The sequence below is a fragment of the Stegostoma tigrinum genome, chromosome 23, assembly GCF_030684315.1.
Source record: "Stegostoma tigrinum isolate sSteTig4 chromosome 23, sSteTig4.hap1, whole genome shotgun sequence".
Classification (NCBI taxonomy): domain Eukaryota; kingdom Metazoa; phylum Chordata; class Chondrichthyes; order Orectolobiformes; family Stegostomatidae; genus Stegostoma; species Stegostoma tigrinum.
In genome coordinates this window covers 49,206,669-49,220,844 of record NC_081376.1, presented here as the reverse complement: position 1 = coordinate 49,220,844, position 14,176 = coordinate 49,206,669, and the positions used below count along the sequence as shown (strand labels likewise).

The 14,176-nt window shown below is 44.4% G+C and overlaps 1 protein-coding gene across 1 annotated transcript in view; it reads right to left on the bottom strand.

The window, feature by feature from the left end:
• The window catches only part of dnah3 (dynein axonemal heavy chain 3), a 185,525-nt gene that overhangs the window by 76,542 nt on the left and 94,807 nt on the right, over window positions 1-14,176 (bottom strand). The window contains exons 29-32 of the mRNA XM_059654174.1: window positions 9,601-9,714; window positions 6,308-6,484; window positions 3,377-3,468; window positions 1,209-1,428 (exon numbers count right to left, since the gene is read on the bottom strand). Of these exons, the coding sequence (XP_059510157.1) occupies window positions 1,209-1,428; window positions 3,377-3,468; window positions 6,308-6,484; window positions 9,601-9,714 (603 nt within the window). The remainder of the gene's footprint in view (window positions 1-1,208; window positions 1,429-3,376; window positions 3,469-6,307; window positions 6,485-9,600; window positions 9,715-14,176) is intronic.

Genomic DNA, 14,176 nt, shown 5'->3' with positions numbered 1-14,176 from the left:
GACACAGACCGTTAGAAAATAGATGACAGGTTAGACAGAGGATCTTGATCGGCACAGGCTTGGAGGACCGAAGGGCCTGTTCCTGTGCTGTAGGTTTCTTTGTTTCTTTGTATCCAAGGCCCTAAAAAGCCTGAGGATGAATCACCAGACCCAAAACATTAACTCTGCTTTTTCCTTCACAGACGTTGCTAAACCTGCTGGGCTTTTCCAGCAACTCTGTTTTTGTGCCTAGAAAGTCTTTCCAGCTAAAGCAGCATTTCACCTGTACCTCTTCCAATCTGGTCTATTGCACTCGCTGCACCCAGTATGGCCTACTCTACACTGGAGAAACCAAATGCAGACTGGGTGACCGCTTTGCAGAAAACCTCTGGCCCATGTCCAAATATGACTCCCAACCTTCCCGTAGCAGGTTATTTTAACACAGTGTCCTGCTCACATGCCCACTTGTCTGACCTCAGCATGCTGCAATGCTCCAGCAAATTGCAGTACAACCTGGAGGAACAGCGTCTCATCTTCAGACTAGGCACTTTCTGGGCCTAATATTGAGTTCAACACCTTCATATTGTGAATTCAGTCCCATATCTTCCCGTTCTTTTAGATTTACTTGTTGCACCTTTGTCATCATGTCCTCTCTCCCCTACCCCAACTCATGTAGTATTGTCTGTTCTTTCCAGTCTGGCAGTTAGACACACCACTGATCTGCCATTCTCACATTCCAATCACTTAATCTGCACTATCAGCTCCTGTTCTCCCCCCAGCAGTCCATCTCCACACTAAACGCTGCTCCCTCCACACTTCACGTCAGCTCCAATGAAGAGTCATCTCAACTCGAAACATTAATTTGCTCTGTTTCCAAGGATGCTGCCTGGCCCATTGTGACTTCCAGCATTTTTTGTTTTTGATCCTTTAAAATTGTCACTTCTAGACTGTGCTGAGATCCTTCCCTGCCGAAGGACATTGTGGGTCTAACTACAGCAAGTGGATTGCAGCGGTTCAAGAAAGTATTTCATCACTACCTTCTCAACGGTAGCTAGGGATGGGCAATAAATGCCCTATCCTGTGACACCCATGGGTAAAAAAATTACCCACATTATTTTAGTGCATTAAATTTTGTAGATTGTTGCTCACAATTAATAAATGGTCATGTCAGACTCAATGTCTCTCAATAGATCTTGTTTGAAACAAAGTCACTTTTTTTCAAAATATACCTGAAATAGTGGTACATCCTGGGACAAAAATTTCGCCAAGTTCACATCCATCAAGGCTCGTAACAGCAGAACACTCTCATTTTCTTGCGGGAAATTCAACTTCAGATTTCCAGCTGCTGTCAGGACTGACTTCACTGCACGCATCCCATAATCATAGTGATGCTGTGATGATAATTGTTCAGAACACAGGCGGTAGGTGGCTACAATCTTCTGGGAGAGACTAGACAGGAGAAGAGTATTGGGGGAGCAGGTAAAGAGAGGAATACAACAAAGTACAATGCTATAAATGTTAGATAATAAAACGTGAGGCTGGATGAACACAGCAGGCCCAGCAGCATCTCAGGAGCACAAAAGCTGACGTTTCGGGCCTGGACCCTTCATCAGAGAGGGGGATGGGGGGAGGGAACTGGAATAAATAGGGAGAGAGGGGGAGGCGGACCGAAGATGGAGAGAAAAGAAGATAGGTGGAGAGGAGAGTATAGGTGGGGAGGTAGGGAGGGGATAGGTCAGTCCAGGGAAGACGGACATGTCAAGGAGGTGGGATGAGGTTAGTAGGTAGGAGATGGAGGTGCAGCTTGGGGTGGGAGGAAGGGATGGTTGAGAGGAAGAACAGGTTAGGGAGGCAGAGACAGGCTGGGCTGGTTTTGGGATGCAGTGGGTGGAGGGGAAGAGCTGGGCCGGTTGTGTGGTGCAGTGGGGGGAGGGGACGAACTGGGCTGGTTTTGGGATGTGGTGGGGGAAGGGGAGATTTTGAAGCTGAAGTCCACATTGATACCATTGGGCTGCAGGGTTCCCAAGCGGAATATGAGTTGCTGTTCCTGCAACCTTCGGGTGGCATCATTGTGGCACTGCAGGAGGCCCATGACGGACATGTCATCTAAAGAATGGGAGGGGGAGCGCCCCCGTCACAGCCGCCCAAAGAGGATCCCCCTCGTTCTCCCACACCACCCCACCAATCTCTGGATACAATGCATCATCCTCCGACACTTCCGCCATCTACAATCCGACCCCACCACTCAAGACATTTTTCCATCCCCACCCTTGTCTGCTTTCCGGAGAGACCACTCTCTCCATGACTCTCTCGTTCACTCCACACTGCCCTCCAACCCCACCACACTCGGCACCTTCCCCTGCAACCGCAGGAAATGCTACACTTGCCCCCACACCTCCTCCCTCACCCCTATCCCAGGCCCCAAGATGACTTTCCATATTAAGCAGAGGTTCACCTGCACATCTGCCAATGTAGTATACTGCATCCATTGTACCCGGTGTGGCTTCCTCTACATTTGGGAAACCAAGCGGAGGCTTGGGGACTGCTTTGCAGAACACCTCCGCTTGGTTCGCAATAAACAACTACACCTCCCAGTCGCAAACCATTTCCACTCCCTCTCCCATTCTTTAGATGACATGTCCATCATGGGCCTATCAGGTAATATCAGCTTCAAGTTAACAGCTAGGGTCAGGACTGCTACATTGGCAACTGTGGACATGTAACATCAGTAACCAATGATGTAAATGCAACACAGGTGTACACTTGATGTGCCAAAATGTCAATCCAGCCATCAGTGACCTCTGATGCTGATATGTGGGATCCTGTGGTAGTCATGGGATGTGGGTATCAGTGGCAAGGCTGTTATTTATTGACCATCCTTCATTGTCCTTGAACTGTGTAGCAGGCTCGGCCATTTCAGAGGGCAGTTGGTAGTCAACCACATTACTGCGGAAAACAACAAATGTTGGAGATCACTGTGGGACAGGCAGCATCACTGTTTCAAGTCTAGATGCTCTGATTGAAGAGTTATTTGGAGTCGAAACGTTTGCTTGCTCTCTCTCCATCAATGCCACCCGACCCTCTGTGATCTCCAACATTTGTCGTTTTTGGTATGGATTCCAGCATCTGCAGTAATTCCCCCCCACATTACTATGGATCGTTTTTCAGTTCCAAAGAAGAGTCATACTGGGCTTGAAATGTTAACTGTTATTGTCTCGAGAGAGAGGCTGCCTGACACGCTGTGTTTGTCTAACACTTTCTTCCTTTTTTATTTCAGATCTCCAGCATCCACAATATTTTGACATGCCTAGGGCCTTGACCTAAGAGCAAGGGGGTGATGTTGAACTTGTATATACATTTGTTATGATAGATAGATGCATATTAATTTGTGCCTTACCTTCGTGAGTCAATGAATCCCATGGAGTAAAGAGAAATTTCACCAATCAGAGCGTAGTCCGGGACCATCATAGCGACTGTACGAAATAATGCCTGGAAAATTACAGCATAAAGTGAATTTTAAAATATTCAACAGTATAAAAGTACATCAATTGTACTTTGTCTGTCTTGTCTCCTGTCATTATTTCCAATGTAGGAATATTGGCTTCCAATAGATTGGTCTACATTTCTGGATATTTAACAATGGTTAGACATTGCCCTCTGCTGGATGGCTGGTCAGGACACTCTCCTACTCTGTGATAATGGGAACTGCAGATGCTGGAGAATCCAAGATAATAAAATGTGAGGCTGGATGAACCTCCTACTCTGACCACCTGTTATCAGGAAGGAGTTACATGCAATCAACCTGTTTGACCATGTTATGAATTCATTTTCCACAGAATCACAGAAGTCTTAGGCCATTTGGACCACTATTCCCCCACTGGTTCTTCAAATGAGTATCATCACCTAAAACCAATCTCCTGTATTTTCCCCATACCTTTGCATGTTATGTTTATCTAAATAACAATCCAATTTCCTCAACTGAACCAGCCTCTACCACATTTCCAGGCAGTGCATTCTATTCCCTATCTACCCACTAAGTGAAAAAGATTTATTCACATCACCCTTGTTTGTTTTACACAACACATTACATTCATGTTCTATTGTTCCTGTTTATTTTATTAGCAGGTGTAGCTTCTGCTTATTTAATCTGTCCCGCCCACTCATGATTTTGAAAATGTCTGCCAGATCTCCTCTTGGCCTTCTTCTTTCCAAGAAGAACAGTTCTTTTTTTTTACAATCTATCCTATTCCTTAAGTTCCTCATCCCTGGAACCATTCTTGTGAATCTCTTCTGCACTCCCTCCAATGCATTCACATCCTTTCTATAATGTGGCACCTAGAACTGTACACAAAACTCCAGCTGAGGTCTAACAAATGTATATACAAGTTCAACATCACCCCCTTGCTCTTATAGTCTGTGCTCCTATTAATAAAGCCAAGGACGCTACAATTTTTTTACTAAAAACCGAAAGAACTGCGGATGCTGTAAATCAGGAACAAATGCAAAGTTGCTGGAAAAGCTCAGCAGGTCTGGCAGCATCTGTAAAGGTAAAAACAAAGTTAATGTTTCAGGTCCAGTGACACTTCCTCAATTCTGGACCCAAAACGCTAACTCTGTTTTTCCCCTCACAGATGCTGCCAGACCTGCTGAACTTTTCCAGCAGCTTGGTTTTTGTTCACAATTTTTTTTACTATTCTTTCCAATTGTCCAGCCACTTTCATTTGTCTGAGCACATGTACAACCATTTTCCACAGCTCCTGCATCTCTTTAGAATTGTACCTGCTCCTTCATATTCTCTTTGATCAGTAAGTCCTGGAGAAGGCCTCACACAGAGAAAGGGATGCTACCCACTGTGCCACAAGACCCCCTATCAATGACAGTGAAGTAAGAGTATAAATCCTACCATTAACTGAAAATGCATTTCTTTCCATTCCACATCACTTCATGTCACACTGTTGGATTTTGGAATTGTGAGTTCCAATTCTAAAATCAGCTGGAAAGATCTCTATGAAGGTTCCCAACATTGATCCTCACCTTTAGGAACGTAGGAACAGGAGACAGCCATTCAGCCCCTGAGTCTGTTTTGCCATTCAATGAGATCATGGATGATCTACGACCTAACTCCATATGCCTGCCTTTGGCCCATATCCCTTAGCAACTTCGCTAAACAAAAGTTTGTCCATCTCAGATTTATAATTCACCCAGCATCAACTACAGCTTGTGGTAACAAGTTTCAAACCTCTGTCACTCTCTATGCATAGAAGTACTTCCTGGTGCCCCTCCTAACTAATTTGTATAACATATGGAGAATAATTTTTCTTTTGGAAGAAGGGACAAGGAAGAAGGAAAATAATTTTCAAATATGCAACGCCTATTTCAATAAAAGTGAAATAACTCTACAGAAACCCATATCCCATCACCAAGGGCCTCTCTGATGAAGGGTCTAGGCCCGAAACGTCAGCTTTTGTGCTCCTGAGATGCTGCTTGGCCTGCTGTGTTCATCCAGCCTCACATTTTATAATCTTGGAATTCTCCAGCATCTGCAGTTCCCATTATCTCTCCCATCACCAAGTCACCCTCTATTCACACGTGCATAGTAGTTGACACCAGTCTGGCTTCCTCAGAGCCAGCCCTCAGAGTGAACAGAATCTCTGACACTCCTGTTTATATCTGTCAGCCAGGGCTCCCTCATTGGATCAGATTAGCAGCCCCAGTTAGGGAACTCATATTGTATAAGATCCACTTGGCTGACCTCGTTACAATCACTACAAAAAAAGCAGAACTCAAAATATTTATTTCCAGTACTGAAACAATTAGGAGCACATTTTTGTGAAAAATATAGTTAGAAAATAAACTTCCATGATGTAACATTTATAATCAGCATTGTGGATCTGACTACAGCACATCAACTGCAGTGGTTCAAGGAGGAAGCTCCCCATTGCCTTCTCAAGGACAACTAGGGAGAGCAATAAATGCTGGTCAACGAATTACATCAAACAGGTGAATATTTTTAAAAAGTGCCTTTTAAATGTGCCTGGAGAGAGATAATGGGAACTGCAGATGCTGGAGAATCCAAGACAACAAAGTGTGGAGCTGGGTGAACACAGCAGGCCAAGCAGCATCTCAGGACTATAAAAACTCCTGAGATGCTGCTTGGCCTGCTGTGTTCATCCAGCTCCACACTTTGTTATTTTAAATGTGCCTATTCAGTTTGTTTTTATGTCTGCTAAGTACTACCATTTATACCATGACTACCATAAGTTAGTGACTAGAATTAGTTCCAAATGGTAATGCACTTTAAAATCAGAAAGGACCGTTTGAGTTTTACCTTAAGGTTGTCAGGAAGTTCAGCTCGTCCTGCGTACCCAGGGTTCATGGTAATGAAGACTGAGCAAGTTGGATTGAGAGAAAGCTCTGTTCCCTCAAAGTGAAATGTTTTGAGGTGACGTATAATTGCTTGTTGGATACTGAGAATCTGTTGTGCAACTACAGAAAGCACTTCCACCTAGGGATGAAAGCAACAAAGGGAGCAAGTCAGAGTAAATTCAGCTATGTTGAGTGTCAAGAGACTAGGACAAGGCTGGATGGTCTTTACTTTTAATGCTAGGGGTGTAATAGGCAAGACTGATGAGTTAATAACCTGGATTAAGACATGGGACTATGATATTGTTGCCATCACAAAAACATGATCGAGGAAGGGCCGGACTGGCAACTTAATGTTTTGGGATATAGGATCTTTGGGTGAGACAGAGGAAGGTGTAGAAAAGGTGGTGGTGTAACACCATTAATTAAGGAATCAATTACTGCAATAAGGAGAGATGATATCTTGGAAAGGTCCTCAAGCAAGGCTTTGTGGGTATAACTTAGGAATGTTAAGGGGCAGCTACTTTACTGGGAGTGTATTACAGGCCCCCAAAGAGTCAGCTGGAAACAGAGGAGCAAATATGTAGACAGTTCACAGAGACATGTAAAAGCAATAATCAGATAATTACAACACTGGATTTCAACTTTCAAAATATAAATTAGGCTGGTCACGGTGTTAAAGGTTGAGAGGGGGCAAATTTCTATAAATACATCTAGGGGAGTTTTTTTCGTATCAATATGTAGAAGGCCCAACAAGGGGTGGTGCAGTGCTGGATCTGCTTCTCGGGAAAGAAGCTGGACATGCGTTCGATGTGGCAGTGGGGGAATCATTTAGGCGATAGCGACCACAACATGGTGTCTTCCAAATTTGTTCTAGACAAGGGAAAAGATGGTCTGAAAAAGATGGCTTTGGATTGGGGGAAGGCAGATTTTATTAAAATAAATCAGGATCTGGTCACAGTAGACTGAGAACCACTCCTTGAGGGTAAGTCTACAGTGGAGCAATGAGGAGGTATTCAAAAAGAAGGTGGGGAGAGTACAGCCCCAACAAATAACCTTAAAAGGGAAATGCAGGAGCAGTAATTTCAGAGAACTCTAGATGTCTAGGACATTTCAGGATTGGATGATGAAGAAGAGTAGGGCTTTTAGCAAGTCCAAAGGGAACAATTCAGCTGTGGTCCTGGAGGAATAGAGGAAGTGCAGGAGGAAACTTAAGAAAGCATTTCAAAGAGCAAAAAGGGGCATAAAAAGGGACTTGCAAACAGGATTAGGAACAATCCTAAGATATTTTATCGACATATTAAAGTGTAGAGGTTAACCAGGGATTTAGCTTGGCCCATTGGTGTCCAGCCCCTGGATCTGGAATCACATGTAGGTCAGACCAGGTAAAGATAGCAATTTCCTCCCCTAAAGGATGTCAGTGAACCAGATGGGTTTTTCTGACAATCAATATGGCAACAATCAACCATAGAAATTTCCAAACTTTATTCATTGAATTTAAGTTCCCCACCTATTGTGTTATCTGAACCCATGTTCCCAAAGCATTAAGAACAGGAGTAGGTGATTCAGCCCATTGAGCCTACCCCACCATTCAATACAGTCATGGGTGATCAAACACTTCAATGCCTTTTACCCACCCTATCTCCATAACCCTGTACATAATTGGCAATGCAATTAGTCTGGGTCTCTGCTTACTAGTCCAGTGGCTAGTAATACCTTTGTGCCATCCACTCTCTGATACTTGAGTGCAGTTCTCAAAGAGTGCTGTACACCCTGCCTAAGCTCCCTTTCCCCCACCCCAATTGATAATTTCACCATCTGAATCTAAATAAGCAAGAAAAGTAATCAAATTCAACCTTTGTAGACATTTCATCCCCACTTGCGAACTACAGGCCTGACAGCAGAACTGGGAAAATGGATGGAACCAATAATACAGGATATAGATAAAAATAAACTGAGAGAAGAATACTAAGCAGACAACATTGCTTTGTCAAGGTCAGGCCACGTCTGACAAATCCAGTTGGGTTATTTGACAATGAGACACAGACAGTGGAGATTGTATATTTGGGCTTTCGGAAAGGTTTTGACACAGTGTTACATGGCAGGTTGATTAGCAAACTAAAAATGTTTGAGATTGATGGGCCCTTAGCAGCATAAATTAGAATTAAAAGGTGGAAACAGTGGGTGGGTATAGTTGGGCATTCCTCAGAGAGGAGATGAGTTGAAAATGGCATTCCCCAAGTTCATTGTGGGGACGCCTGCTTTTTCTGATTCACATAAGTGATTTGGAGATGGATGTTGAAGGCAAAATCTCTAAATTTGCAGATGATATTAAGCTAGGGAGAGTAGTGAATTATGAGGGTGATGTTAAGTGACTTCAGAGAGACATTGACAAGTTGACCAAATGGGCAGACACCCAGCAGATGAATTTCAAAGCACAGAAATATGAGGAAATGCATTTTAGAAGAAACATGGAGAGGCAATACAGGCTCAATGATATAACTTTAAGGGGAGTACAGGAGCAGAGGACCTTGGGGTTCACATGCATAATTTTCTGAAGGTGACCAGGCAAGTTGAAACAGTTGTGAAGAAAGATTATAGGATCATTGAGGGTTTATAGATAGAGGCACAGAGTACAAAAGCAAGCAAGTGAAGCTATACCTCTACAAATCATTGATAAGACCACATTGGAGTATTGTGTTCAGTTCTGGGCACTTTATTTAAGAAAGGATGTTAAAGCCCTGGACAGAGTTCAAAGGATAGTTACTAGAATGATACTAGGAATGAGGGATTTTAGGTACAAGGAAAGATCACAGAAATTAGGCTAATTGTCCTTGGAGCTGAGAAGATTAAGAGATGACATTATTGAGGCTTTCAAAATTCTGAACAATTTTGACAGGATAAAGAAGGGTATTCTGTTTCCATTAGTTGGTATGTCAGTAACTAGGGGTCACAATTCCAAGATTTTCAGCAAGACAGCTAGGAGTGAGATGAGGAGAAACTCCTTTACTCAGAGATTTGTTAGGATTTGGAATGCTCTGCTTGGGAGAGTGGTGGAGGAGGATTCCATAGGAGGTTTCAAAAGAGAGCTGAATATACATTTGAAAGTGATGAAATTAGAGGGCTATGGAAATAGGGCTGGAGAGTGGGACTAGCTTTGTAGCTCTTTCAGGTGCTCGTGATGGGCTGAATGGCCTCCTTCTGGAGTGTAACATTCTATGGTTCGACGATTCTATCTTTCTTCATCTATTTAATTACCTCTATTCGGTTGAATTCATCAAAGCAAGCCCAAGCCCCAGATTGAGCAAGACCCTTGAAAAATTTCCCCATGGCTTTGTAGTCCAGACCATCAGAGCAGTTGAAAACCACGCACTGTAAAGACACAGAAAAGTGAGTGAAGTCGAATTCTAAAATGAACAACAACAGCCAACAGAGGGCAGTTTTGTGAATGAGACTATTACAAATGGCACATCAGTGGTAAATTAATGACACAGAAATTGCTGGGTGAATACCTGTGATAAATACACAGACACAGTTGCTACTGCTTGGAAAAACCCAGTAATTAGTGGTGCAATAGCAATACTGCACTAACTGCAGGTTGCCACAAATTAATAGACGATTTACACCATTCAGTCATTAGCAGCACTTGCCATCAATTTCCCTATGATGTTATATTTGCATGGCTAAACTTTATTAGAGAAAATTGTGTCATATTTAATGAAGAGGTGATAATATTGACATTCCTGTAATGTCACCTGACCTCTGAGGATCCGAAAGGGTACAAGTGAAATGAGGAGTCTCATCCTATAAATTATTCTAAGAGTTTTCTTTTAAATTACATTCTTAAATTCTTTTGCTTACGTTTACCATCCGATAATTGTCCTCACATTTCCAGCCATTTGCAAATATTTTGAGCTGAAGGATGAGGAAAGAAATCCACCTTGTGGGACACACTTTAAGATTGCCCTATTGTGGCATGATGTGTTTACATATGTTTTTATTAGCCTGTAGCTTGCACTAAATTAGCAATCGTCTTATTGTGAAATAAATGGAAAATAAAGGTACATAGAACATGACAGTACAGTACAGGCCCTTCGGCCCTTGATGTTGTGCCGACCTGTCATACCGATCTCAAGCCCATCTAACCTACACTATTCCATATTCGTCCATATGCTTAACCAATGACGACTTAAATGTACCTAAAGTTGGCGAATCTACTACCGTTGCAGCAAAGCATTCCATTCCCTTACTACTCTCTGAGTAAAGAAACTATCTCTGACATCTGTCCTATATCTTTCACCCCTCAATTTAAAGCAATGCCCCCTCATGCTCACCGTCACCATCCGAGAAAAAAGGGTCTCCCTATCCACCCTATCTAACCCTCTGATTATTTTATATGTTTCAATTAAGTCACCTCTCAACCTTCTTCTCTCTAATGAAAATAGCCTCAAGTCCCTCAGCCTTTCCTCGTAAGACCTTCCCTCCATACCAGGCAACATCCTAGTAAATCTCTTCTGCACCCTTTCCAAAGCTTCCACATCCTTCTTATAACACGGTGCCCAGAACTGTACACAATACTCCAAGTGTGGCCGCACCAGAGTTTAGTACAGCTTCGCCATAACCTCTTGGTTCCGGAACTCAATCCCCCTATTAATAAAAGCTAAAACACTGTATGCCTTCTTAACAGCCCTGTCAACCTGGGTCGCAACTTTCAAGGATCTGTGTACATGGACACCGAGATCTCTCTGCTCATCTACACTGCTAAGAATCTTACCATTAGCTCAGTACTTTGCCTTCCGGTTACTCCCACCAAAGTGCATCACCTCACACTTGTCTGCATTAAACTCCATTTGCCACCTCTCAGCCCAGCTCTGCAGCTTATCTATGTCTCTCTGCAACCTACAGCATCCTTCGTCACTATCCACAACTCCAACAACCTTAGTGTCATCTGCAAATTTACTAACCCATCCTTCTACGCCCTCATCCAGGTCATTTATAAAAATGACAAACAGCAGTGGACCTGACACCGGCCCTTGCGGTACACCACTAGTAACTGGTCTCCAGGATGAACATTTCCCATCAACTACCACCTCTGTCTTCTTTCAGCAAGCCAACTTCCGATCCAAACTGTTATATCTCCCACAATTCCATTCCTCCGCATTTTGCACAATAGCCTACTGTGGGAGCCTTATCGAATGCCTTGCTGAAATCCATATACACCACATCAACCGGTTTACTCTCATCTACCTGTTTGGTCACCTTCTCAAAGAACTCAGTAAGGTTTGTGAGGCACGACCTTCCCTTCACAAAACAGTGCTGACTGTCCCTAAACAATTTATTCTTTTCTAGATAATTATAAATCCTATCCCTTATAACCTTTTCCAACACTTTACCAACAACTGAGGTAAGGCTCACTGGTCTATAATTACCAGGGTTGTCTCTACTCCCCTTCTTGAATAGAGGAACCACATTTGCTATCCTCCAGTCATCTGGCACTATTCCTGTAGACAATGACGAGTTAAAGATCAATGCCAAAGGCTTGGCAATCTCCTCCCTGGCTTCCCAGAGGATCCTAGGATAAATCCCATCCGGCCCAGGGGACTCATCTATCTTCGCACTCTGTAGGATTTCTAATACCTCTTCCTTGTGAACCTCAATCCCACTTAGTCTAGTAGCCTGTATCTCAGTATTCTCCTCAACAACATTGTCGTTTTCTAGAGTGAAAACTGTTGAAAAATATTCATTTAGCGCTTCCCCTATCTCATCTGACTCCACACACAACATACCACTACTATCCTTGACTGGCCCTAATCTTACTTTCGTCATTCTTTTATTCCTTAAATACCTATAGAAAGCCTTAGGGTTTACCCTGATCCTATCCGCCAACAACTTCTCCTGTCTCCTCCTGGCTCTTCTGAGCTCTCTCTTTAGGTCTTTCCTGGCTACCTCGTAGCCCTCAAGCGCCCTAACTGAGCCTTCACATCTCATCCTAACATAAGCCTTCTTCTTCCTCTTGACCAGAGATTCCACCTCCTTCATAAACCACGGCTCCCACGCTCTACAGCTTCCTCCCTGCCTGACAGGTACATACTTATCTAGGACACACAGGAGCTTTTCCTTGAATAAGCTCCACATTTCTAATGTGCCCTTCCCCTGCAGTTTCCTTCCCCATCCTATGCTTCCTAAATCTTACCTAATTTCATCATAATTGCCTTTCCCCCAGCTATAACTCTTGCCCAGTGGTATACACCTATCCCTTTCCATCACTAAAGTAAATATAACAGAATTGTGATCGCTATCACCAAAGTACTCACCTACTTCCAAATCTAACACGTGGCCGGGCTCATTACCCAGTACCAAATCTAATGTGGCTTCGCCCCTTGTTGGCCTGTCTACATCTGTGTCAGGAAGCCCTCCTGCACACACTGGACAAAAACTGACCCATCTATACTACACGAACTATAGTATTCCCAGTCAATATTTGGAAAGTTGAAGTCCCCCATGACAACTACCCTGTCTCTCTCACTTCTATCAAGAATCATTTTTGCTATCCTTTCCTCTACATCTCCGGAACTATTCGGAGGCCTATACGTTTAGTCCTCATCACCTGGGCTGTTATAGGCCAGAGTGCATCACCTTCCTTCTAATCAACCCCCTCCACTTGTTCTTTCTGCTTCATCAGACTGCCGTTCAACAGTGAACAACACATACCATGGGCCCAAGCTATGCCTGCCTCTTTGCGGGTCACGTGGAACAGTCCCTCTTCTGCATCTACACAGGCCCCAAACCCCACCTCTTTCTCCGTTACATTGATGACTGTATCAGCACCGCCTCTTGCTCCCCAGAGGAGCTCGAACAGTTCATCCACTTTACCAACACCTTCCACCGCAACCTCAAGTTCACCTGAGCCATCTTTATCCCTCACCTTCCTGGACCTCTCAGTGTCCATCTCAGGTAACCAGCTAGAAACTGATGTCCATTTCAAGCCCACTGACTCCCACAGCTACCTAGAATACACCTCCTCCCACCCACCCTCCTGCAAAAATTCCATCCCCTATTCCCAATTACTCCGCCTCCGGCGCATCTGCTCCCACGATGAGGCATTCCACTCCTGCACATCCCAGATGTCCACGTTCTTTAAGAACCGCAACTCTCCCCCCGCAGTGGTCAAGAACGCCCTTGACCCCGTCTCCCGCATTTCCCGCAACACACCTCTCACACGCCGCCCCCGCCACAACCACCCCAAGAGGATCCCCCTCGTTCTCGCATACCACCCCACCAACCTCCAGATACAACGTATCATCCTCCGACACTTCCGCCATCTACAATCCGACCCCACCACCCAAGACATTTTTCCATCCCCACCCTTGTCTGCCTTCCGGAGAGACCACTCTCTCCGTGACTCCCTTGTCAGCTCCACACTCCCCTCCAACCCCACCACACCCGACACATTCCCCTGCAACCGCAGGAAGTGCTACAGTCGCCCCCACACCTCCTCCCTCACCCCCATCCCAGGCCCCAAGATGACCTTCCATATCAAGCAGAGGTTCACATCTGCCAATGTGGTATCTTGTATCCACTGTAGCCGGTGTGGCTTCCTCTACATTGGGGAAACCAAGCAGAGGCTTGGGGACCACTTTGCAGAACACCTCCGCTCGGTTCGCAACAAACAACTACGCCTCCCAGTCGCGAACCATTTCAACTCCCCCTCCCATTCCTCAGACGACATGCCCATCATGGGCCTCCTGCAGTGCCACAATGATGCCACCCGAAGTTTGCAGGAACAGCAACTGATATTCCGCTTGGGAACCCTGCAGCCCAATGGTATCAATGT